Source organism: Heloderma suspectum, chromosome 1, assembly GCF_057233095.1.
Source record: "Heloderma suspectum isolate Gila_16-S chromosome 1, 16-S_ref, whole genome shotgun sequence".
NCBI classification, from domain to species: Eukaryota; Metazoa; Chordata; class Lepidosauria; order Squamata; family Helodermatidae; genus Heloderma; species Heloderma suspectum.
In genome coordinates this window covers 349,718,254-349,746,130 of record NC_139458.1, presented here as the reverse complement: position 1 = coordinate 349,746,130, position 27,877 = coordinate 349,718,254, and the positions used below count along the sequence as shown (strand labels likewise).

General features: G+C 43.8%; 1 protein-coding gene across 2 annotated transcripts in view; it reads left to right on the top strand.

The window, feature by feature from the left end:
* The window catches only part of RGS17 (regulator of G protein signaling 17), a 91,763-nt gene that overhangs the window by 31,254 nt on the left and 32,632 nt on the right, over positions 1-27,877 (top strand). For both annotated transcript variants that reach the window (XM_084827862.1, XM_084827861.1), the window contains exon 2: positions 27,639-27,782. In XM_084827862.1, coding sequence (XP_084683988.1) covers positions 27,664-27,782 — 119 coding nt within the window. In that variant the 5' untranslated portion in view covers positions 27,639-27,663. The remainder of the gene's footprint in view (positions 1-27,638; positions 27,783-27,877) is intronic.

Here is a 27,877-nt window from a genome sequence, read left to right as displayed (position 1 = left end):
ACCCATGTTCCCAGCAACTGGTGTACATAAGCTCACTGCCTCTGGTACCAGAGGTAGCACATAGCCATCAGGACTAGTAGCCATTAATAGCCTTTTCCTCCAGGAATTTGTCCAACCCCCATTTAAAGCTATCTAAACTGTTGGCCATCACTACATCCTGTGGTAACGGGTTCCATAGTTTATGCGCTCTGTGAAGAAGCCCTTCCTTTATCTGTCCTGAATCTCCCACCAATCGGCTTCATAGGATGATAACACCTCAGTGCAACTAGCGGCATAGTGGAGAGAACTTTTTCCAAAGCAGGAGTGATGACATCATCTGCTAGAGCACTAGGGTAATACATTTACCTGGCAAGAATCTTTGCTGCATTATTGAAAAGACACAAAGGCATCTGTTCTTGACACTAAAGATATGTTAGTATGTAACACAATTCACATTTTCTCACATTTGTACCCCACCCTTCTTCCATTGAGATCAGGGTGGCATACCCGGGTGTGGGTTACCCCACTTTTATCCTCATAATGACCCTGCAAAGTAGGCTAGGCTCAGACAGTGACTTGCTCACAGTCACCCAGCAAACTTCATGACTGATCAGGGTTGTAAACCCCAATATGTGAACCACTGAACCACCTTTTTTCAGCTTAATATTCTGTGACTACCAGCGAATCCTAACTATTTGGGTAATATGCTACGTATCGCTGCTCTTTGTGTGTCTAGATATAGAGCAGCCTTCCCCAGTGTGGTGCCTTCCAGATGTTTTGGACTACAACTATGGATGTCAGAGAATTCTGCCACGGACTGAAATGGGATCGAATTCCCTTCAGTCTGTGCCACGGAATCCTTTGCGGAACGGCACCACAAGGTCCTGCGGAGCCAGCAGTCATGCGGCTTTTTTTCCATCATCCTCAAAGAGTCGCGGAATTTTCGTAAATAAAAACGCAGTGTAGTATATTCCGATAATAAATACGTACATTTTTTAAAAAATGAATTGTGCTCTCCACCTTGTTTGTGAGTGTTCCTTTTAAATTGAAATCCTCCGTCTCCGTTTACTTTCAACCAAAACACTTCCTCCTCCTAGGGGCTTCCCAAAAGAAGGCTGTCCTAGGTGTGCCTGAGCGATAAACTCTTTGTTTAAAGCAGTGCTGTTTTAAAGAAAGAAAAAACCTTTTAAAATGACCATGCTGGTCCTGGAGTGGCATGGTCATTTTAAAAGGTTTTTTCTTTCTTTAAAACAGCATTGCTTTAAACAAAGAGTTTATCACTCAGGCACACCTAAAACAGCCTTCTTTTGGGAAGCCCCTAGGATGAGGAAGTGTTTTGGCTGAAAGTAAACGGAGATGGAGGATTTCAATTTTCTTAAAAAAACGTAAATATTTACGAAAAATAGTGATTCTTACGGACGTTAGACGGAGACGGACTTACGGAGACGGCTGGGCACTGGAATTATGGTTGTCGGTATGGATTTGTCTTCGTAATTTTCGGAGCGGGAAAAAAAGAGAATTCCGGGGGCTTGTGAATGGCGGAATGGAGCACCGGCCGCAAACTGCAGAAGTCAAGCGGCACGGAAGGTACACAATTTGTACATCCCTAACTACAACTCCCAGAATTCCTGACCATTGCTGTCCATGCTGGCTGGGTCTGATGGGAGTTGAACTCCAAACCGTCTAGAGGGCACCATGTTGGAGGAGCCCGATAAAGAGAGGGAAATTCGCCTTGGAGGCCTGGAAGCCTTGAAATGCCCCTGCGCTTCCAGATTGGCTATTATCACGTGTGTGAGCTCACAGTGTTGTGGAGCATTGCAACTGCTAGTGTGAACTTAGTGTAACCCCTCGCCCCAGTTTACCCTAACATATTTCTTAACATGGTTCTTGGCCCACCTGCCACCTCCTGGTTTGGGTTTACGTAGTGGTGGTGGTGAGTGGGTGCAAGCTGTCTCTGCTGTTTTATATTGCCCATTGTGCCCTGGAGTGATGCTACATCAGGGCATGGTGGGTAATTAAAATGGCACATGTCCCTCAGTCACCCCTCACAAAGGTGGCGTTGCTGCTCTTAAGCCCACTGGGCGGGGCAATGATTTTGAGGGTTGATTTTGACTGTCAGAAGGGGCTGACCAAATGGCATTTCACTCAGGGCTCCCTCAAACCTGGAGCCAGCCCTGGGGGCCATCTACACAGCACCGTTTTCAATGTTCACTCCATCATAACTGCGCAGCACTGCAGCTGCGAATTAGCTTCTGCAGCAGTACATGCATGATTTTACTGAGCACTTCTCCAACGGCATCATTTACTATGCAGATTGCTTTTAAAGCGAAGTAAACTGCGGCAGTCATGTTACACTTTTTTTAACCATTATATTTAAATGCGCAGCTGCACAGCCACGTGAGGGTGAAGGGGTGACACTTTGGGTTTTAGTGGCTGCTTTGTATTTTAGGGGTTATTTTGTGTCTGTTTGTTCCTCTTTGGTAAGATGTGGGTAGCCTGCCCCTTCGTTACCATGCCAACGGTTTGTGCGCAATCACAGCGGCAGTCCTCTAGCCCCAAACTCTCGCAATGGTTCACACATGCAAAGGGGCGTGCCCACATGAGAGGTACGTGCCTACCCATCATTCCAAATTGGATACCTCTCTGTTGCTGTGCAGCTGCAAAGGAACAGGGAGGACGGGGAGGAGTGAAAAGGTGCCACAGAGTGACACAATCACTAAGTACGCCTACCCCATGCCCACCGCAAACTGCAAAGTCAGTTCGAGGAAGGGACAGACAGCTCAGCAACCGCAGTAAACCCTCAGCAAATTTGCAGCAAAACACCCTTGCAGAAATCCGCATTTTCCCTGTGAAAACCACGGTTAGGCTGTGAAGTGGTGACTGCATTGTATGTCCCCAAGGTCCTCGGATCACAGCAACCCTGGAGTAAATGGCTCATGAAGATGGGGCCCTGGTTGATACGATGGGGGCGAAATGGCTGCATGCATGTGCGAATCTGCCTCTGATCATTTCCTAATGACTTCAGTGTTACCACTACAAGTGAATTTGTTTTCCTTTGTTTCATTTTATTGCTATGCGGCCAACTGTAGGCACTAAAGTTTGAGATAACTGACTAAAAATGTCAGTCAGACAGGAGCAACCATAGAAGATCTGGCAGAGAGCCACAGTTCCCATGGCTCTCTCAGGGATGCGCTTGCACCCACAGTAGCATTAGGTAGGAATGTTCCTTGAGTCAGAGGGAACAGAATCTGCTTATTCACCAGCACTGAGCCAAGGACTTCATATGTAAAAATAATCGTTTGGATCCAAAGTTCGTGCTCCATGAACGGAAGGAGTTCTACTCACATAAGCTATCTTTCCATGCATCCAACTCTCCTTCCATTCATGGAGCACAAATGTAGGATCCAAGTTATGAACAGGAAGTGCAGTCCTCAATCCAGTTAATGCATTTCAGCTGATTTCTAGTGCTGCCAGCTTCACTACGATAGAATTGAGTCCAATCCAAATACTTCATCTTAATTGTGTTATTGTTGCTATATTAGTGTTATTGTTGCTATATTATTAACCATAGAAACCATTAACATCTATTCTTGACTTGACTTTCTGTGAGGTTTTCTTTTCTTTTTGCATAATCTATGAAAATTAATGTATTACCCTTTACATTTTGTGAAAAGGCCTTTTTCTTTAAGCTTTTTATTAGCTAGGTTGTTTTATAGGGCAGCATAATGGGTACAATGGAAAAAAAGTCAAGTAGCTAATCCTACCACAGTTAAGTTCTGTGCATTTTTTTTTAAAGGGGGCATTCCTTTAATTTTTCTAGAGCTTTGTGTATATATTATTATTCTCATGCAAAATGAATGCATTAACTGATTACTTGGCTATACCCACCACATGTGAATAATACACTGTAGGAAATAAGCAATATTGTGGTGTATTTACTGGATGCAGGACATTACAAAACTAAAAGTGCAAACAGACTGGTTTTGTTTGTTCGTTTGTTTGATTGATTGATTGATTTCTCACCTTTCCACTAAAAATAGTGCTCAAGGCAGCTAACAATAATAATATTCTCCATATCCAAATTTTCCTCAGATTTTGTAGTTCTGGATTTCTTGGTCATGTTTCCATTGTTCTGCTGTTTATTACTGAATTTTGTACAGAGCACTGTGCATGCATATATTTTTCTGCAACTTTCCATTCCTATAGTTCATTCATGTCTTTTCCACCCTAGTATATCACCTATGTGCATGTGTCCTTTGATGGAACAGTGCAAAATTGCAATCTTAATCTGACTGTACAATTTTCTTTGTGTGGTGTTTTACCAGTGTAGAGGAGTGCATATGCACACATTAGTGCACACTGCACAAAAAGAAGCTTGACATTACTAAATGGGGATTGCTCTCTCTTTTTAGTTGTTTTATCAATGGAATACTAAGGGGTGGGGAGAGAAAATGCAGGAACTGAAAAATGTGGAACATGGTGCAAGCTCCAATTCCAGAATTAATTTTAGAAACTCTCCTTGTTCAACTGGAATTTAGGAGTTAAACTGGAATACAGGGCAGAGATAAAAATAAAGCAGGGATAGGGAACCTACAGTTCTCCAGATGCTGTTGGATTATATTGGCCATGCTGGCTGGGGCTGATGAGAGTTAGAGTCTGACAGCATCTAGTTGGCCACAAGTTCTCCACCCCTGCAATAAAGGAACAAAATGCCAGAAATTGTCTCATCTCTAGTAAATGTCTGTGGCTATGTGTGTGCTGCCATATGAATATATGCAGCTGCCTCCTCCTCCTCCCCCTTCTAAATTAGTAGTAGTAGTAGTAGTAGTAGATCCCACCTTTCCTCACAAAGAGCCCAGGGAAGCTATCTGTCAGGAATGATTCTGAGCATGTGGAGATGTCTGACAGGACAGCTCAGATTCAGAATCAGAATGGGAACAGCAAGAACAGAGGGAAGCACCCTCCCTAGTGATCCCAGATACGGCGACACTTTCTCCCCAAGACCTTGACACACAGATGGCCCAGGCTAAACTGCTTCCCCATTCTTCCACCTTGAGAACTCAAGTTTCAAAGGAGGCGGAGGGTGAGTGGCATGACTTGAGGGATGCTAGGGTCCATCACAGAGCAAAGCAGGAAAAGTTAGGGGTGGGTCTTAGATGCTCTGCCAGGTTGGCCATTCATGGAAGCCATTGTAGGAGGGAGCCACCCTAAGGGAAGGCCACCCCTGCACAGCAAGTCTGGCCATGAAGTTCATGCCCAGACTTCCGGGAACTTCTTTAACTTCCACCTCTATATCCCCTGTTGATATTCGTAGATGTGTGGATCAGCTGGTTCTTTGCAGTCTGAGAGTTTCCTAGAATCTGCATTTGTAAAGAAGCTAGTTGCTTACTAATAAAGTAGCAGTTGGCCTGAAGCTTTGTTTCCTGGAGTGTGTTGATTGAGAAGGGAGAGGGTGAAGGAACCGTGACACTAGAAGCCTATATTTATTGAGTTGATCCTTCAGGCCCAGTGTTGGGTGTTCCAACTGCTTTAACTCTCCACTGTCTCAGGAACTGGTCTTTCTAGCCCTGTTGCCTGAGATCCTTTTCTCTGAAGTTGCCAGGAATTAAGCCTGGCATCTCATGTGCTCTGCCCTGAGCTGTCATCCCTCCCACAAATCAGTGGCTCAGTTGTACACTGTGTGATTGCTGATGCACAACTGGCCTCCGCAGGCTACAGTATGTTGTGCCACAGGTTGGTTGCCCCGTAGATGTCCAAACATTCAGCCTGCATTGCAAATGCGTGCCGCTGCTGGTGTCTTGGTGGTGTCTCTCCATGACACGGTACAGGGGGAGACAATACGTCAGCACCACATCCAGAACCATATTATTTCTCTTCAAGCAAATGCATACTGCCATCATGCTCTTCCTTCGCCAATGGCCCTGATTTAGCTTGCATGCCCTTGCATGCTTGACAAAGGCAATTCTGTCTTGCAGTTTGCCACTACTGTACTTGGTATCCTGCAGCAACTTTGTAGTACATTGTTTTTGCATGGGAGCCCTATAGGGATGGCTAGTTGACAACTTGATTACTGTTAGGAGCTAAGCAGGGTCAGCCCTGGTTAGTACTTGGATGGGAGACTGCCTGGGAATCGGGCTGCCTGCATTGAGCAGGGAGTTGGACTTGATGGTCTTGTAGGCCCCTTCCAACCCTATGATTCTATGCTATGCTTCTATGCGGAGAAGGGTAGCTCTGAGTAATATGTCTGTTCACCTTCTTATGAAGCAGTAAACAAGTGTGCAGATTGTTGTTGTTTTCTTTTCTTGGAAATGAACTAAGAATATTCAGTCCATTGATGTAATCTGCCAAGCAGCCATAATATTGAAATGAGGTTCAGCGATTAGCTGCCTTGTCTGGATTTAAAATGGCAACTGAGAAGAGGGGGAGAAATGGATTCATGAACCATTTCCAATTTTCTATTATTGGTCTACTTGACCAAGTACCCTGTTAAGAGCCACTGTGGCATCGTGGATGGACAGCATCAGGCTTGGATGAGGGAGATTGGTGTTATATCACTGGGTAGCTGGAGTTTTCTGGACAAACCTGGGCTAGTCGCAATCTCAGTTTAACCAGCCAGATTATTTTGATGATAAAATGGGATAACTCTGATATACATTACCCTGAGCTCCTTGGAGGAAGGGCAGGACACAAATGTGCCAAATAATAACATAAAAAATAACAAAATAATACTTTGAGTGTAACTGTCTTATTTGCACATATGTACAGTAGTTTCCCCCCCCCCTGCAAAAACTGTTCATTGTAAAATCCCTTCCATTTGCTCTTTAAGTGAGGTCATTAGTTTGCTGTGTTGTTGCAAATGCTAACATCTTTGCAGAATGAGATGCGTGTATTGCAGAAGTGCGTTGCACTAAATAAGTAAGAATTATACAGTTATCTTAGTTTGGCAGTGTCTTGACTGCTTTCCTTCTTGAATTTTGTTCCATACCATGACTACAAGTGATATAAGCATATGCACAGATTCACCTGAGCAATATCTGTCTCTCAAGCAGCTGGCTTTCTAGCCCACATAGTTTCCAGAAATCAAAGATAGTTCCAGGGAGAGTAAGACATTTGAGGGCCAAAACAGTCCATACTTTAAATGTGTGTCTAGCACCTATGTCTTCTTTTCATTTTTACTGGAGAGTAGCACAGGGCCTCCAATCCAAATTTTATAAGCTTCCATACCCTCCACACTAGGGTCCTAATATGGATTGGGGGCCCTGTACCTACTCCAGAGTAAAAATGAAAAGACATACCTGCTAGACGCACATTTAAAGTAATGTCTGTTTTGGCCCAGATTTGAAAGCAGTTTTGCACATGTGGCTACAGTCCTGTTTTGCTAAATGCTGACGGTGCACGTGAAGAATCTTGCAAAATCTCATTTTACTTTCCAACTTGGGGAACAGCTCTGGGGGGAAATGATTTTCAATACATAATACTTTTAAACATCAGTAGCTGGATAACTTTGCATTTCAGATTTTGAATTTCAACAACATCATTAGTGTGTACCAATAGAACATCACTACAGTCCGCTACAATTTCTGAGATCATGTAGTACTTTTCCCAGTTATCATGTTCATGGGAATCATTGCTGGCTGTACCATTTTACCATTTAGCACCAAATTTATAACATCTAATATTTCACAGATAAAAACTGGGACATTTCTGTTTTCAAACACCAAATTGTCACACTGCCTAATCCTCTCCTTCCCACTATTACATGTTGCTAAAGTCTCATCTCTCTCTGCAGTTCATTTACGCAGCAAAAAGGGGCCTTGCACTGGCGTCTGAAGCTGGGAGTATTAGTAAATGTGCTCCAGCAGTTTCCTTTTTTATATTTTACATTGATGCGTCTAAGCAATGCACTGGAATTTCGTATTCATGTGCACGCTAAAATCATGTGCACTAGAGCCGAGTGAATCCTCCACCACCCACCCACCCCAGACACACACACACACGAACACACACAGAGCATTTCTACACGAGGTTGTTAATCCACTATATCCACTTTCGGTTTCGTTGCAGACTTGGGACCGCAGTTATACCAATGGGAAAATGTGTTTTCTTTCACAAATAATACCCCATTTTCCCCACTCTAAAAAAAAAAAGGGAAAGTGCACTTAAAAAACACAAGTGAAATTAGAGGGTCATGATGTCTAAAGAACCCATAAACAACTGTGAGTAAGGAATGACGAGCAGACAATAAATGTCTCGTGTAGAAAAGCTCACACTAAAGATTTAACTTGTAGAGTCTTCGGGTAAGGCTAAAGACCTTTTTCAAAATAGAAACCCTACCAACTAATATGCTTTTTCGAAAATACACCCTTAGAGTCTCTCCAAAACCAAAATGGGGATAGTAATTTTCCAAGAGCGGATACAGGAAAACAGAGACTGTGCCTAGTAAAGATGGAACATATGCCTTTCTCCATGTTTGTGCCTGAGTGAGGATGATGGGAAATTCTCACATGCAGGGGAATGGTTGCGCCAAGCTTTGTCCATTTCAGCAGTATAATTTAGGATGGGGAGAGTCATTCTGGGCACAATTCTATGCAGGTTTAGACAGAAAAAGGTCCTACAACTCCCAGCATTCCCCAGACAGCACAGCTGATGGGAAATGCTGGGAGTTGTAGGACTTTTTTCAGTCTAAACCTGCATAGGAATGTGCCGTTTGTGATTGCTATTGTTAAACAATTGGGAGTCAGAAATCCTGGCTGATCTACTGCAAATCAAACAGTTCTGATCCACCTCCTGCCCACCCCTGATTTCAACAAGCCCTAAGGAAAAGTGCAATCCTATGGGGATGACAGACAGACAACATATAGGTTTCACTACCGCTATTAAATTAAATTATATGTGTGCAGCGTTATTTTCCCCTTTGATCGTGCAATAAGAGCTATCGGTATGCACATGTAAGCAGCTGACAACGCTGAGATGAGATAAGAAGGAAATCTGTTGAAGTTGATAGACTATGCACCAAAGGTTTTCCAAATGACTTACAGTTTTCTTGATATATGTGTTATGAAAACTAGTTCCTAGGTACAGCAAAGAAATAATCCCTTCCATCCATGTCTGACAGGGCACAAAATTAGCTTGGTGCCCACTTTTCAGTCAACCAGGACTCTTCCTCTTGCACTCCATCTTTCCATAGATTAATATATCCTCTCCGAATAAGTCAAGAACCACTCATTCTCTTTCGAGAACACAAAGATAGTGTTAGTAAACTTGACAGCAAAGCTGAAATCCAGATCCCGCTGATAGAGGGTTCAGAGTTCTTACTGATGGGATATATTACACAGGGTCTGCAGACTGAGAGCCTTTCTACATGAGGCTTTTATTGTGTGCTTATGATTCCTCACAGTAGTTTGCGGGTCCATCACATGATGTTGTCATCCTCCAGAGCCTCTCCCATGCTTTGCAACCATTATCACATTTTTTTTCCTAACAAGGAAAATCTGGTATTTTTCTCAGTGGAGTTATTTATGTATTTATTATTGAATTTCTTAATCGCCCATCTGGCCGGTCACCCGGCCACTCTGGCCGATATACAGCAATACAACAGTTTTAAAACAATAAAATTCTACATTAAAACATCGTTTTAACAGATGTTTAAACATCTGTTTAAACCTAACCCACAGCAAATGCCTGCCTGAACAACCACATTTTTAATGTGTGGCAGAAACTCATTAAAGAGGGGGCACGGTGAAGTTCCCTAGGGAAGGAGTTCCACAGAGTGGGTGCCACCACAGAGAAGGCCCTCTCCCTCGTCCTCACCAGCCTAGCTGTCCTGGGTGATGGGACAGAAAGAAGGCCATCTGAGGCTGTTCTTGTTGAGCAGCCTGTCTGGTGTTGCTGGAGGTGCTCCTTATGATAGGCTGGGCTGGAACCATACAGGGTTTTAAAGGTCAAAACCAACACCTTGAATTTGACCCGGAAAACAACTGGTAACCAGTGCAGAGTTATGGAACCCTCATGTATTTGCACAATTCTGCTATATCACAGCACCACCTAGTGATTGTGTAATGGATCATATTGAAAGGCAGAGAAAGAATGCCCCCCCCCCCAAAAAAAAAAACATGTGCAAAGGAGCAGATCTTAATCCTGTAAAGAATCCAGAAGCAGAAGCCTGGGTAAAGGTGTGAGTTAAAAGCCTCATGTAGAAAAGCCCTTTATAGTACACATCACTGGAGGGTTCTGCTAGCTGTAAGACATCCTTCCCAAATTTGGTGTCCTCCAGCATTGGCCATGCTGCCTGGGAATGATGGGAGTTGTAATCCAACACATATGAAGGGTGTCAGGTCAGGGAAGGCTGGGCTTTTCTTTTACTGCATAACGCTACCCACCATTTACACTGGTGGATGGAGCCTGGCGGGATGTTATCGGATGTCAACAGCATTGTACACCCACTGTCCACCACCTCTGGAGTAGCCCCTCCCCCCTCTCAGCATGAACTTTTCCATTTCAACTTCCTTGCCTCCCCTTTTCACTTCTGTATGCAATCCACTGCACGTTCACAACTTCAGAAGTCTGCTTTCCCACCCCACCCCATCCCGCCTACGTGCTCAAGTCAGTATTGTCCCAGTAAAAGCAAGCAGTAACACTTTTTTCACATGAGTATACACTGGGAGAGAGGATTGAGTGGAAAGGGGTTGCAACGTTGCGGGCGTCTAAAGCAGCAGCGGTCTCTGCTGTGCTGTACTAGTGAAACCCCCATATACTGCCCTTCCGAAGTTCCCAGTGTTGTTCCAAGGAACGGAATGGTGAAGCCTGGAGGTCAAGGGAGACACGGGAGGGTGACGCTCCCACCTGATCATTGTCAGTAGGTGATGTCAATGCTGCACCATCCAACACCCGCCTACACAAAACATGTCGTAGCATGATGTCAGCAATACATGGGCAGGTAATGGCAGATCCGTTGCGCGCCTGCAAATAATACCACATTTTCCACGTACACAAATATCACAGGGCAAACAGGGAAGGTGTGGGACAGCTGCTGCAGCACAGCAGTGTTATGTATTTCACACGGGAAATACTGTGAATGAAGAATGACAATCACACCCCAAAAAACCTGTGTGAAGGAGCCCTTGGTAACTTTGGGCTGGTTCACATGTCAAGATAAGCCACCCTGAGAACAAGTCACCATGGGTTGGCTATTTGGTTGCTAACCCATGCGATTATCCTCTCTGACGCGTGTCATGGCGTATTTCCAACTTACTCCCTGCATGTATCCCAGGGGCCTTTGCAGCACAACTCCTCTATACTCCTGCTGTGATAAGTTTCTTTCCCCACCCCACCCCACCTTTCTTGCCTTGCAAAGCACTTGTGTGGACATACGTATGCCATATCTTCAGGGGAGGGGCACCTTATTTTTTAGGATGAGGTGGCTGAGGGTTTCATTTATTTTCTTTCTTCACACACACACACACACACACAGCCTCCTTGGCTGTTCCTCGCAGCCCGTTCCTCTTCCTAGCACAGCTATCTGTGTATGCGTGGTGGACTTACCTTTGGGTAAGCATGTGTGCCCCCAATTTGGGACCATGGCTATTCAGGAGGGGGGATATAAGCTTCCCGCCTCCTGTTTTCACACATTAAAATCCTCCCCTCTCCCCACAGGGAATGGTTTAAAAAAGATAAAAAAATTGACTTTTCTTTTTTTAACCATTCCCCACAAAGCGGGGGGGGGGGGGATGCAAATGTTCAGAATGCAAATAGGAGGGGGAAAGCTTAAATCCCCCCTCCCGATTTGCCATGGCCCTGAATTGGGGACCATGCAAGCATAGCTATGCTAACTCTGCTCACAAGGGGATAAAGCCGCTCACTGCCAAATGAAGCTCTCGGCTAGAGGAGGAGGGGTGGAGGGCACTGTGAGGAGTGGCCTGGTTTTCAGCTGTGCTTGCCAAGCATCTCTGTAGCTCTTTCAAACAAGCCATGAAAAACCCATTGTGCCAGGTTCGGACATCACAACAAGCCACCCTGAAAACGAGCTTCCCAGAACAACCCAACAACAAGTTCTTCTCAGAGTTGTCAGGGTGGCTTGTCCATGAAAAATAAGCCCCCCTGTGGAATCTTTGCTGGGTTTTGACACCACGACAAGCCACCGTGGGTGATAACCCACGGTAGGTTGTCGTGTTGTGCAAACCAGGTCACTGACATGACCTTGAGCAGGGGGTTGGACTTGATGGTCTTGTTGGAAGTAGGGTTGGAAGACTTGATGGTCTTCCAACCCTACTATTCTATGATTGATTCTATGATCTAACCAAACAGCAGATGCAGTGGTGAAATTGTTCCTACATAGTACTACTACAGACTGCGTCCGAGACAGCATCTGTTTAAATCTTCTCCCATATTCATAAATTCCCTACTCATAAATGCCCTACTCATCACTCAGGGAAAGAGAAGTGTTCGAATTTAGGCAACAAATGCCACGCTCGTTTTGAATGGGTAAAGAATATATTTTTGAAAGTAAGGCTGTCACTTGACTAAAGAAAGTCTTGGTAAATTGATCGTAGGAGTTTTAATCAATTCATCAACTTAATTGAGCAATTGAATTTGCATATATGTAAAACACTAATTCTGAAGCAAAAAAGCATAGTTTTCGTTTTCGTTTTATTTAATTAAAGCATTTTATTCCCTGCCCTTCAGTCTGAGAGGCTCCTAGAGCAGCTTACAATTGAAACAAAACAGTTCCTGCCCTCAGGCTTACATCCTAAAAAGATATGACATATAAGCATAAGAAATGGGGAGGGGAGGGGAAAACAGGAAAATTCATGCACCAGTCCTTCATGTTATCTAGAATTTGGACGAACAAAGGTAACAAGGGTGACTTCTAGAAGGCGGTTTGGAAGATCTTCAGCACTCTTCCACAGTGCAGCCTTTGGGCTCTCCCCCCTGCCCCCCAAAAACGTCTCTCCAGAAGCTCATGGGAGCCTTCCAGACAAATATTGCAAAAATTGGGCAGAGGCACCTGGCATAAGTGGATCATACCAAGTGCCAGGTGCCTCTGCCTGATTTGGGGAGCATTCTCCATTCCTTTGCAGCCCCCTGTACCCCATCCCATACAAGAGGGTCCCCAACCTCTGCAGAAGCTTTCGGCAGGGTGTAGAGAGCGGGGGGCTGGGGAAGAGTGTGAAAACCCTGTTGTGTAAGCAGCCTTCTGGAGCCTTGGATCCAGCCCACAATCTATGCCAAAATTCCTTCTTTTGTTTCTTTGTAATACTCTCTTCAAGTACTACAAAAGAAAGCACAGATTGGCAATCCAATACATAACAAGCCCATAACTTCTGCAAAACTAACTGCTCCTTGGAAGTTTTCTAAAGCCAACAGTACTGCTGGTCACTGAATGTGATCGCTGGAAGTGTAATATAGAAAAGAAAATGCTGGGAAGGCTATTAATAATCAAGTTTGTATATTAATAGATATCCACTGGGGCTTGATTGCTGTGTTGAAAGATGTGAGATCTTTAGGGATTCCAAGCCATAGAATCCCTAAAGAAGTCTGAAGTGAAATGAGATATAATTTTCACCGTTTTTAACAGCCCAAAGAGGCACCTTGTATAAGTTGAATATTTGCTTGCTTGCATGACCAATCTGAACATTTCTGGAGTGTATTTTTTAAAGTGATGTGCTGAATTCTCATTAGAAATTTCACTAAACATACAGATATTCTTAGAATTTCAAGGGATGCTAAAATATGTGTTTTACCTGGATAGAACCTCTCCAGTTTCCTTCAAATTTTGCCTAAAATTTCACTGCAGGTGAAATTAGTTCATAACTCTAGGCCTATATATTACTCTTTCTAGTAGATCTTGTAGGCTTTGTGAGGTAAACAGGTAAAGGTAAAAGGCAATTTTTCAGCCCAGTCTTATGCATACCTAATCAGAAGTAGGTCCTGCTGTTTTCAGTGGCCCTTACTCACAGCTAATTATGCGTAGGATTATATTAGTCAGGGGTAAGTAAGAGAGCAAGCCCAGGGACTGGCTGCATGAAATAAAATCCCGCCCTTGCCATTTTTCTTACCGCAAATTAACACAACTTTTTGTCTGGAAACAAATTTGATTTCTTTGGTGACAATGTAGTTTGAATTAATGAGTGACCACATGAATAGGCTTGCCACACACTGTCATTGATAGTATTCCACCCAGAAGTTGGGTGTAGAAGGTCAGTCATAGCCATAGACTAGACCATCAGTGTATCTAGCAAACCGATTCACAGGGCCAGTCACAGGACTCATCCTAACAGGCTGAGCAAAACCAAATCCCCTTCACCCCCCAAAAGGATTTTATAATATTAACTTGTCTTCATTAAAAGCTTTCCCATGATCTGATAGGAAAGAAAATGGCAATTCCGTAGCTGTAAAATTGCTGCGGCCAAAATAACATTGTTTCCAGGCGTGTGCCCTTCTTTATTTTATTCAGTGTATTCCTGAATATTTGTTAAAGCATGCTCAGCTATGGCAGTGTTTCCTTGCATTCTTTGAAGTGTATTTAGATGTGTAATTTATTTCTCACTGTGATATGCCAGGTTAACTTTTATGAATCAGTATATTTCATGTTTCAGTACAAATACTTGTACTGAGAATTTGTATTTATATTATTATATTTCTATAATATATTATTTATATTTTATTATCCCATACGAGCCTGCCTGGGTTTTAAGATCTTCGGGGGAGGCCCGTCTCTCGGTACTGCTGCCATCAGAGGCACATTTGGTGGGGTCGCGAGTGAGGGCCTTCTCAGTTGTGGCTTCCAGGCTTGGGAACTCCCTGCTGAGGGAGGCTAGATTGGCCCCCTCTAGATTGTCCTTCCTCTGGTAGGCAAATATGTTTTTATTCAGGCAGGCCTTTGGTCTATTGCAGAAGGGGTTTTTTAATGGATGGTGCTGATTATTCTTTTGTTGTGTTTTAAATTTATTTGTTTTTATGCTATGTTTTAATTAACATTTTGTTTTTAATCTGGATTTTATTGTTAGACACCTTGAGTGCTCTTTTTCGTGGCAGAAAGCTGGGATAGAAATACAATAAATAAATCAATACAAATTAAATACATAAATATTGTTTATTAATAAAACTGATCTTGTTACAACCTTAGTCCCATACAGGTGTTTATCTGCTCATGTGTAGAGCAAACATGTGTAGGGGGACATGGATATGCACACAGGCCTGCCCCCAATGTCCCTACTTATCTGAATGTCAGTCAGACTTTTGCATGTTGAGCACAAAAGTCTATATCGGGCTCTGTAAGCATGTTCAGCTGAATGCACTTAGGGCACAATCCCATGCATGTTTAGACAGCAATAAGCAATAATAAGCAATAAGCAAAGCTGGCTGGAGAATGCTAGAAGCTGTAGGATTTATTGCTGTCTAAACTTGCATAGGATTGCGCCCTTACAGAAGTTCTGTGAACACACAGAGCCCTGTACAGCAGGAGTCCCCAACCTTTTTGGACCCGTGGGCACATTTGAAAAACTGCTGTGGGCACCACCACAAAATGGCTCCCATGGAGGATGTGGCTAGTCACATAATGGCTGCTGTGGGGCCTGGCTAGTTAAAAAACAAGTAATGCACCCAAGTAATGGAGTAAAGGGATGATATAAAAGCCGGAATGGAATGGGCTGGAAGAGCCCCTTTATAATAAGAAAGCATGCCAAAAATAGTGGCATGTGTTAGAAACAGTAGAGGACAATATTTTAGGACTAAAACCATTGCAATATTATATTATTATTAACCCCATAATGCCCAGAACACATCCAGAACAGAATGGCCCAGAACGGCCACTTCCAAATGAGCAAAATCAACCAAACTCACCAGTCACACGTAACTCCATGGCAGGGATGCAATAAACCACAAAACATCCACAGAAACCATGTTCCAATACCTGTTCCGGGCCATAGTCCGTACTGAAGAAAAATGGCCTGGAACGTCGACCTCTGAGTGAGCCAAATCAACCAAACCCACCATACAAACCAGACAAAATGGGGCTGATGTAATAAGTTCCAAAACTTCCACAGAAGCCACATTTCAATAGCTGTTCCAGGCCATAGTCCCTATTCTGGAAAACATGGCGGAATGGCAACTTCTGAGTAAGCCAAATCAACCAAACCAAGCGGTCACACCAGACTAGATGGGACAGATGTAACAAGCTCCTACAGAAACCACATTTCAGTAGCTGTTCTGGGCAATAGTCCATATTGCGTAAAGCAGGCCAGAACATTAATTTCCAAGTGAACCAAACTCACCAGTCACATGTTACTAGATGGGATTGATATAATAAGCTCCAAAATGTCCATGGAAACCATGTTTCAGTAGCGATTCCGGGCCGTGGTCCATATTATGGAAAATAGGCCGGAATTGCATCTTCTGAGTGGCCAAACCAGCCAAACTCACCAGCCACGCATTACTGTATGGGACTGTTGTAATAAGCTCTATAACGTCCATGGAAACCACGTTCCAATACACGTTCCATCCCACAGTTCACATTCCCAAACAATTTAACTTTCCACTATTTGACTTTCACATACAGGGTGACATGCTGCAATTAAGGTGACATGCTGCAGTTCTTTTCAGTGGTAAATTAGATAAATATAACATTGGTTGGTTTAATAGTAGACAAATTTAATTCGATTAGGACTGCATAATTTTGGACTAGGCTAGGTTGCTTCTTTTCCCATATGGGATTATAATATTATGTGTCTTGTTCATTTGCTTCTAAGAGATACCCCAGAAACTCAAAACCCATTCATTACATCGCAGCAGAGGCTACAAGTAGGGAAATCCCAGTGTGCACCAAAAATGGGTTGGCACAAATAGCCCTTAGAAGATTGCAGGATCAGGATCAAATTTCACAGGAGGCACCTGATATACCGTCAAAACCCTACACAATTACCCCAGAGGAGGGAAAACCCCAGGTGCAACAAATAGAGGATGCTGCAAGGACCAGAGAGGCAGCGATCTCAAACACTCTTGCTGCACAACTCTGTAGGTGACCAAAATAATCCACAGTGACCACCAAACAACATGATAACCCACAATGGGTTAAATAACCCCTAATGCAGACTGTGTGTTAGCAGAGTGAGTTATTTCGGCCAAATAAGCCATCGTGGGTTAAAAAATTCCCAACAGATGACATGATAACCCACAATGGGTTAAGTAAGCCACTGTGGCTTCTTTAACCCATCATGGGTTATTGTGATGTCCAAACCCAGTCTTTACCTCATGCCTCTGGCAACATAATATTTATTTAATTGCTACATTTATATCCCACCTACCTTCGAGAAATCAGGGTGAAATATAATGGTCTGCCCCGATTTTGTCCTTGCAGCAACCCTGTGTGGTCAGTTAGGCTGAGAGATGTGAATGGCCAAAGGTCATTCTGAGCTTCAGGAACGAGTGAGACTCCTCCATCCTAGTCTGATATTTTAAGCCCTAAACCACACCACACCTAGGGGCTTCTGTTGGAAATGGTCTTTGCAGATCTTCCCTCTGGATTTGGTAGAACTTTCATGACTAACTGCATCAGTTCCATCTAGTAAAATGAACAGTGGTGTATTTGGTTAATTTCACTCACCCAGAAGTTGTCATTCTGGGCTATTTCCCCACAACAGTTTGTGGCTCATTTTACTCACTTGGAAGTTGCCATTCTGAACTGTTTTGCGCAATATGGACCATAGCCTGGGACAGCTACTGACACATGGTTTCCATGGTGGTTTTGGAGGTTATTATATCAATCTCATTTAGTAATGTGGGATTTGTGAGTTTGGTTGATTTGGCTCACTTGGAAGTTGCCGTTCCAGCCTGTTTTCTGGAACACAGACTATGGCCCGGAACAACTATTGAAACATGATTTCCATTGACGTTTTGGAGCTTCTTGCATCTGTCCCACCTAGTCTGGTGTGACTGGTGAGATTGGTTGATTTGGCTCCTCCTTTTCTATCTCAGGGACTGGGAATATCTTTCAGCCATAGGGCTGGATTCAGTTTTGGAGAAACTCTCAGGGGCTGCGTTCCAGTGGTGGGCAGAGCCAAAGATACAAAAATACATACCAGCATGTTGTAGCTTAAAGCCCTTGGTTCCAGGACCTAAGCCTTAGTAGAGGGAGGGGAGGGGTCAGCATAAAATGGGGGAGGGAACAACCTTTTAAAATAGGGGAGGGGACAGCATAAAAGCCCGGAAAGGGGATGAGGCCAGGGGAAGGAAGTGTGGCCCTCTGGGGAATCTCAGAGGGCCAGATTGGAACCCCAGGAGGGCTGGATTTGACCACCAGGCCTGAAGTTCCTCATCCCTGATATATCTAAACAACAGCAGCAATAGGGAAGATGTACATTATAGTACTGGAAAGGGGAGTGCTCAAACTCAAGGCTGGTGTCAAGGGTGGGCATAGTTAGGCAACTGCCAAGGGCCCACACCCCAGTAGGGACCCCCTGACAAGAACCTCCTGGAGTTTCTCCTACCCTTCAGCACTGCTTTTCCTGACCAGAACAAGGGTTGAACAACGGTGGTGGTGAGGAGCTGTAGTAGATACCACCACCTACTTGCTCACTAGCTCTCTGCCTATCAAACAAGCGACTGGTAGCAATGATGAGAAAGAGGAAAAGTAGCAATCACAGCTGGTGACAATGGTTGTGAGAAGGTAGACTCACTGAGAGAGGGGCCCATTGGGGTGTCTTGCCCAAGGGCCTTCAAAAACCTGGAGTTGGCACTGCTGAGCCTTGAGAGAGCTTCTAAAAAAATTGAAAGGATCTATTAAACAATAGGATATTGCTACGTGGAGAAGGGCTTGATCGTGTTTGCCATGTGCTCCCAACTGGGTTGGTATAGTCGGAGAACATTCATCTTTCAAAAATCTTGTAAAAATAATAAAAGAGAAAATAATTCCCAAAGTCATCCAATTGCCAGTCATGAAAGGGAGACGGGATTTCATCACTCAGTTCTAGTGATTCCCCAGGGCCTATCTGTAATACTCCCCGCTTGATGGCCTCCTAGACTCTTTCAAATTTCAAATGTTACATGATACAAAGTAAATGTACTCATTGTGCCCTTTGGGACTCTTTAATATAGATTTATACTTGGTAAATATGCCATATTTCATTTGCTGGAAAAATAATTCTGCACCCAGCTCTTTTTTGAACATGACAACTAATGTGTTAAATTTTAAGATCATGATTTGTGTACACACTGCTGCATTTGGGGCCAACCTTCCCTGTTCAGCTTTGGAAACCTGTATTTTATTCAGCTCTAAGTATCTCAAACACCACTCCAACCACTGAAGCTGATTTATAGGACCATCTGTGAGACAATTGACACTCTTGTCATAGTTTGTTCAGAAATCTATGAGGACAACATTCTAAAAGGCCTCATCTGCTGATCTTGAGGGTCCTATTTGTCAAAATTAAGTGGATTCACTGTCTCCCACTGCATTCGCAATTGGAGCAACTTCTTAATAGCTTGCTGTATGATAACGCAGCTAGGGGATTGTAAATTTGCTAATACTCAGGGTAAGATTAGAGAGTGGGAATTGCATAGATCTGACAAGGCACAATATTTATGTGCTGTAATTTGAATATGCCCACAGGATTTAAAGGATGAAGTTTTGAATTTGGGCGGAGTGTTATTCATATATATCTTTTGAATATGAGATTACTCAGTAGTGGTGCAATAAACAGAAACAAGTTAGGGTTAGTCATTGAATTACATCATTGGAAAGCAGCTTCGGAGTGTCATCACTTCCTTAAATGTTACTAAAGCCAAAGAGGTATTACATATTTTTAAAACTACGTATAAAGACATTTCAGAGGGGGAAATGCCCCCATTGTCTCCAATAAGCTTCTGGGGAAAGAATTATTTGAACAATTTGAGGGATGCTGGATTTGTCTACAGTAGCAAGGGCATCACTGCATCTCAGTATTGGACCCATGAGTAAGAGTGCCGTCCTATCGCATCAATGCTCATAGGATGGAAGGCTCCAGTTTTGGAGCCCTCTGCCCATCCTGAGCCCTGCCGGCAGCATTCTGTTTTGCCTCCAGTTCCTCCTAAATGCACTTAAGTTTCAAATGCAGCATTTGAGTTCCACTGGAGTTCCCTCATGAAAAGAAAAAAAACCCACAACAAGAGGAGCTAGATCACAACTCCATCTAGCAGCTATATAATGAAACATAGCAAAGACCCAGATAAGGGGGGAAAGGAGCGGGAAGGGCGGGGGAAGTGCTTGTAAAGGGAGTCCATCGTCATCCTGCATATAAAATGGAAGCAGAAAGCCCCATTTTAAATGCGGGATTTTTAGAGATGCTCAAGATGAGCCAGGGAGAGACGGGAAGGAAGAGAAGCCAGAGAGAGAGGGTGTGAGAGAAGAACAGCCAGAGAGAAAAGAGCCAGGGAGAGAAGCCAGAGTTAATAGCACACACACAAGTTGCATATTCATGCACACACCCAAACACAGATGAGGATGGGCACGCCCAACATTTTTGTGATTGCCCCCACTTCTTATTTGTGGTGGTGCCCAGGGTACTTTTTCAAAATGCCAAATGTGCCCATAGGTCCGAAATGGTTGGAGGCCCCTAGTCTAGGGGCATAGGGTTACTCTCTAAGACTGCAGCCCTATAACCACTTAGTAAGCCCCACTGAACTCAATGTAACTTACTTCTGAGTAGACATGTGTATGATTGCCCTGTATGAGATATAAGGGAGGGGGTAACAAAAGACTAATACATAAAAGGGTCTAAGTTTGTATAATAATGCACCTGACACTTCCCGTACATTCAGTCTCAGCAGTGGCATCATGATGAAGCAAAGACTCTTTCACCTGCCAAAGAAAGAATCCTAAACCTCTAATTCCAAAATGGAAATGACATGCTGCATGTGTGTGAGAACTGTTGTGAAGCTTCACAACTTCGAATCTTCGAAGATCATGCCTGAATTAGAAAAAAACACATTGTGGAGAAGCCACAATTCTTTGAGGATAACGCCTTAATTAAAAAACAACAACATCTGGAGCAGGGGATAGGAGGGGGTAAAACTTAGTCTCATTTGAAGGGATAGAACAACCCCCTGCTCAGTGCAGGAAGCCTGATTCCCAGGCGGTCACCCATCCAACTACTGACCGGGGCCGACCCTGCTTAGTTTCCAAGATCAGACAAGCGCGCGCAGGAAAACAGCACAGCGCTCAAGTGTGAACCGAGCTCGCGCATTCAATGAAGCACTGCAACGGGGAAAATGGGTGAGTGTGGATAATCACGTTTTAATGCGAGAGCGTTTAACCCAACGGGACACCAAATTCATTGCGATGGCGGGCGCAATGTAGATCAGCCCTAAGATGCAGGAAGTCCCTGAGATTTTTAATGAAGGACAATCGCTCCTCTAGAGCACATTGATTGGAGCCACTGGTAAAACGTGCCCTAGGATTAGAAGGCGGAACTGTCAGTCACCCAACCACACTCCCCCCTCCCATGTTTAGAGAATTGAAACCAAATAAGAACGATACTGTTTTGTATTCATTTTGGGAGACAGGGAGACTGTGCGGTGTACACATATATGCAAAACACAAATTGCTTACGAAGTCTCGTTCTGGTCTGGGGCTACAGTTTTGTAGGGAACCTGCTTTGACTCAGGACCCAACAAAACCAGACTAAAGCTTCCTGCTTCTTGCGGTTCAGGGTTCATCCAAACCCATTGCACAGCCCTAATTAAAAGTAAGCTCAGAACAGTTTTAAGAGTGACAAGCATGTTGGTTACCCAGAGCAGTCTCTGGAACTCGCTCCATGCAAATAAACTGTGACAAGCAGGTTTTCTTTTGATATATTTTTTTTCTGAAAGCTTTGAACCTAAAGATAATAAAGATCGACGCTGGGAATAATGACAGCAAATTCTGTACTCCTTCACATTCATTAGCTTCAAAGGAAGCCAAATCATTGGAGTCTGCTTTATTTGTGATATTCCTTTCAAAATTCAAGTTGTTTTCCAAAGCAAAACAAAAAGCAAGTAGACTTCTACTTAAACTTCTCAGTCACTGTAAACCAGATATTGGCCATGGCTATTATGCCATGTGACACACATCAAGATTGCTTTTTTTTTTTTGCTATTTTGCAGTGTTTTATGAATACACATCAGTAACATGGGGGGAGGGATGCAAAATCGCTAAGGGAACAATCCTATTGGACCAGCACTGATACTCTGAAGCCTCCAAAGCCTCCAAGGCAGATCCGAATATCCAAAGCAGATACTACACCTCCCGCTCTGCAGTTTAGCTAGATGGCTGTTTTTGCCTGTCTAGCTGAGGCGTCAGGGAGGAGGAGAGACAGAGGCTGGGGAAGGATGGGGAAAGCGCATATTCTCACTTCCCCAGTCACCTCCCTGCCCACCGTCATACTCCCTTTTGCTCCTCTCTGAGCTTGCATCTGTGAACTCGTAGAGGCAGCCAGCATGGTTCTCTCTGTACTGGCTGCAAGGAGGTTGGGGTGGGGAGCTTGGACTCCTGGGTCCATGGATGGAGTGCTGGCTCTGGCCTCAAATCCAGGAAACTGAAGTACCCCAGACACTGTCGATGGGCCATAGGATTGCTTTCCCCAAAATTGAAAGCTGAAGTGTAGGAATAGTGGAATGCAGGGTAGAGTGAATTAGAAAAACAATAAAGGAATGAAGTGGGAACACAGCCAGCTCCAGGTTGGAGAGGCTCCCAGTCTAAATGCCCTCTGGTAGCCCCCCATTTATCCTGATGGGCCCCCTCAGGTTTACCTGGCAGTGGTGGTGGTGGCAGAACGCCAAGGGTGGTTGGAAATTGACATTTTAATTTCCCATAATGCCCTGGAGCACCCAATTTAGTGTCACTCTAGGGTATTTTGGGGAGATTAAAATGGAGGCTCAGAGACCCAGCTGCCTGATGTGGAGGGCCTGGGACAGGTGTCAACACTGGTGGGCCTTGCTGGGGCACTGAGGCCCCAGCAACTGCCCTAGGATGCCAAGTGCTGACACTGGGCCTAAGCTGGGAAAAGCCTCCCCTTCCACAGCTACCATAACGCCTTTCTATAACTCAATGGTTACCTTTAGAATACTATGTACAGTTCTAGTTACCCCATCTCAAAAAAGAATATCATATAGGTTGAAAGGTTGCAAAAAGGGGTGCCTAAATGGTTCTGTTTTGAAAAGCAGCCTCTCAAGTTTGAGTAGTACATTTGACTAATAAATAAAATCATCAACATGTTGGCACCCCTTACCTGTGGTAAGGGGTGCCAGCCTTACGTGGTTGGCAATTTTTTATTTGGAGGGGGGAGTGTAACGTGTATCGTGTGGAGAAAGTAGACAGAGAAAATTTTCTCTCTTACAATTCTAGCTCTCAGGGTCACCCAGAGAAATTGATTGGAAGTACATTTGGGACCGAAGGAAGACAGTACTTCTTCACACCTGAATCCATTTGGAGTTTGTATTCCCACTTGTTTTCTTTGTATTGTTCCAGCAGTGAATGCACTCATCCTAGAATATTTTCCACCACCACAATTTCACTCCCCACTAGTACATGGCATTCATAGTCTGAAGCAGTTATATTGTGTCTATGCCACTGGCTGAGGTTTGGACTTGTTAATGTCACAAGCAGGCAAACAAATGGTTATTTGGAGAGGAGAGCAATAAACTGCACAGCATGTAGAAATACAGAGAGGGGTCTATGTTTAAATTTGTGTCTGCTATCAGGAAACTCTCTTGATGTTTGAATTGAAAATCCTGATCAAAGCAAGTTTCCGGTGATCTAAGGAAAAATATTTCAGGGATAAGCTGCTGACATACTCCATTTTGTCACCTTGAAGTCTGAGCATTATTAACAGAAAAGTGATGGACAATGCGAAAAGCATACTTAACTGGGTGGCGGGCGGGCAGGGGGCAGGGGGTGGGGTTCTGTCAAGGACAAAAAATATTCTTACCCTCACCTATCACAACCTTTACTTACTTGCCTAGTCAATTCTTTTTAAAATCTAGATGACAAAAGAGCATCCTAGGCTGTTTAAAATTGTTAAGAGAGCTGTAGTCAGGCCCAAAGGATGTGCTAGTTATATTGCAGAAGCTAAGCAGGTTGGGCAGGAGGACTATTTTTAGGTGGCAATTCTATGCACACTTAACTGAGAGTAAGCACCATTGAACTCAATGGGACTTACTTCTAAGTAGACATGCATAGGATTGAACTTGCTATCAGTGGCTACTAGTCATGATGGATCGATATATTACCTTGCGTATCAGAGGCAATATGCTTCTCAATGCCAGTTGCTGGGGATGAGCAGGGTTCTTTTGCCCACATGAGCTACTCATGGGCTTCCTATTGGGGCATCTGGCTGGCCACTGTGCAAACAGAATGCTGGACTAGATGGGCCTTTTGTTTGGCCCAGCAGGGCTCTTCTTATGTTCTTTACAACAGTAAAGGATGCTTTGAGCTCTTTGGAGGAAGAGTGGGGCACGAGTATAAAAAATAACTCTAACCACAGTGGAGTGGATGAAAGGGATCAGTGGAAGGAAAGTGCAGTTTCTGTGTCCTGCTACAGTATTCAGAATACTGAATATTCAGCAGGGGAACTATCCCCAACCTGGATTTATGAAATGGAAGTGCATAGGAAGTAAACCACATGACAGAGTTACTGGCTGGCTCCACACAACATGCAAGCCCACACTCAGTGGTTGAGGGTGGGTTGTTGAACTGTGGGTTGTTGTACTGTGGGCTATCGTGTTGTCTGAACACAGTGTGTTTTCTGCAGGGAGGCTTGTTAACCATGCAGTGTGGCTTATTTTTCTCGGAAAAGCCACCTTGAGAACCCATGGTTTGTTGTTGGGTTGTTCAGGGTGGTTAACAAGCCACACTGTATGGTTAACAAGCTACCCTGCAGAAAACGCACTGCGTTCAGACAACATAACCCACAGTTCAACAACAACCCATGGTTCAACATCAACCCACAGTTCAACCCACTAAGAGTGGGTTAGCGTGTTGTGTGAACCCAGTTACTGTTTAGTGCAGGGTTTCAGAAGCTTAGGCTCCTGGACCAAATCTGGCCCTCCTGGGGTCCCAATCCAGCCTTCTGGGGTTCCCCAGATGACCCATCTCTTTCCCCTGACTGCTGATGCTTTGGTGTTTTCCGGCTTTTGCACATTTTTCCCCATTGTAAAAGGTTGAAATGCCTCTTCAATGGCTTAGTTCTGGCAGTAAGAGCTTCAAGGTAAAATATTCTGGTATTTTTGGCCCTGTCCCTTTTGCCTTTGGCCCCGCCCCATTTTACCACTCACCACTGGAATGTGGCCTCCACAAGCTTCTCTGAGATGGAATTTGGCCCTCGGTCTGAAAGGGGTTCAACACCCCTAGTCTAGTTTGTGGGCTGATCCATAGAGGAGCTGGGCTCCTCAGCCATCTTCTGTTATACTTTCCTGGTCATAGAACCGTGCATGTTTATGTGAAAGATGGAGAGCATTTGTGTATGCGTACGTTAGAAAGAGAAGCCAATATTCCTGGTGCCAGTCATAGATCTGTCAAGGTCCTATCCCAAGGCACTGTCGCATGAGCTCAGGGATTTCTGTGCTAATTACTTCTGTGGGCAGAGTGCAGTCTGTGGTAATTAATTATGCCTAAATATGGCAGAAAGCTTCTGTGGGGCTTCGTAGCCTTGCACAGTTTATGGTGAACCAAGCCTCATGGGGTAGCTTGTTTAATTATGAAAGACCACAGGACACCCTTGGCCTATAATTTTTTTTAAAAAATCCTTTTCTCTAGCTTGCTTCTGTTTAATGCTGTCCATCAGCAGCTCAGCTGAATGATTGCCTCTCTAAGCACATATAAGAGCACAATATTTACTGGTTACTAACGGAGGGTGTTGCTGGAATAAATGGTATGGGGACTTGTGGTTCTCTACTAAACAGAGTTACTTCACTGTTTAAATATTAATGCATCATAAGTAAGGAGTTGATCTGTGCCTTGGGCCCTACATATCGAAGGCAGAAATCTTATGCAAATGTATTCAGGGGCAAGCCCCATTAAACTATTCTGTGCATAAATATACATAGGGTTTGCTGGATAACATTGTTTTCTCCTCTGTCCTACTGCTGAATTTTGTACATTTCATTTATCAAGTTACAGATAGGAAACTATAAATTTCAGGGAGAAAAAAAGCTTCCCCTCCCTCTAGGAACATCTACCCTCTTGGACATAGTGGTAGTGGCAAGGCATAGAGTAGTTGGTAATGATATATTGTGTAGAGATACTGGCATACTGTACTTCTGTTGAAATAAACTAAGTGCACATAATTTAAACTGGTTTTAATCCAGTTGTGGGTTTCTCCAAAGAAACAGCAGAATTTTAGGGATTTTTTCCTCATGGAGTGAAGAATTTGTTATTAAAGATCTCTAACTCTTCTACAGAACTACAGTACCCATAGTTCCTTGTGGGGAAAACTTGAGAGTTGACAAATTTTAACTTTATTGTACAGGCCTGTTAATCTTGAGGCTCATCTAGCTTAATTCAACCCACCAGCAATATATGGTGGCCCTCCAGAGCTGGATAAATGTTGTCTTCTGCCCAAATTAACAAAAACAACAGTGAGGTTTTCAAGAATTTGGCTGGCAACAATACATTCCAACAGAATGCATGGTAGAATGCATTCTACTGGATGTGCCACAAATTGTGCAGGCTTCACAACTGAGGGCAGTATCCAGCTGTGTCATTCCATTAGTGCAAATAACGTTGCACTAGCGGGAACTAAGCTGCAAACTATGTGCAAGAGGAGAATCCAAGTAAAGTTATGTTTGTGCAAGTGTAGCTGTGCATTATGCTTGCACAACCCATTGTACAACCAGTTGCACAACTGTGATGGGTAGCTGCTTGCTGAACTGAAAGAGTTGGTGGAGCTCTGCTAGCACTATTTGAGTTTGTGGAATGACACTGTTGGATACTGCCCTCAGGGAAAGTATTTTCCAATGCTGTCTGGGTACTAGATCTACCTTTATGTATTAGTAAATGCAGTTTGGTGGAAACAGGGAATAATTTCATGCTCTTTCAATAACATTCTTTCTTTGCATAGAAAATGGAAAAGCTGTTAAAGTCACAAAGCTGTTGACATCTTAAATGCTACCAAGTGCTATACAAACTGTGAAATGCGTCCCAGTGATCACAGATAACAAAAAGAGCTTTCTGAACCAGAATAATATGAAATAACCAGAGGGGACCTGTGAAGTGTTAAATCCTGTGATATGCAACCTGAAAGTCCAATCTCACCACTCCTACACTTCAGAACCCTCCAGGCAGTGAAGGAAGTCTGTTCTCCCATCACTGCCTGAAAGCCTTTTGCAGTGGGAGGGAACTAGGCTGATTCCCTGGCGTTTTTCTGGAGGGGTTGGGGATCTCTAACATGAGCAGAGATTGTCTCCTCTCTGGCCTCCCTCCCATTCAGGGTGTCCTCAGCAAGGAACCCCGCTTTACTAATTTAGGGAAATTGATACTGCTGAGACATAAAGTAGCCAGCAACATGTCACTGCAATGTATATTGAACCCTGGTATTAATAATGGTCTTTGTATTCTGAGGTTGAAAGTGGGTCTGAGCCACTGCAGTTATTTTAGAAAGAGCAGGAATACAGTTGCATTTCATTCATGTTCTCTTATGTCTCTGTTCTTGCAGCCACTGGGGTACTGACGTAGCTGAAATGAGAAAAAGGCAACAGTCACAAAATGAAGAAACATCTGCTGTGTCTCAAGCACCTGGAAACCAAAGGCCTAACAACACGTGTTGCTTCTGTTGGTGTTGTTGTTGCAGCTGCTCTTGGTATGTCATACAGTCCATTTGGTGCCATATCCAGCACAAGTAAATAACTAAAACCATCAGTTGCCAGACATACATAAACTAGTTTGGGATCATTT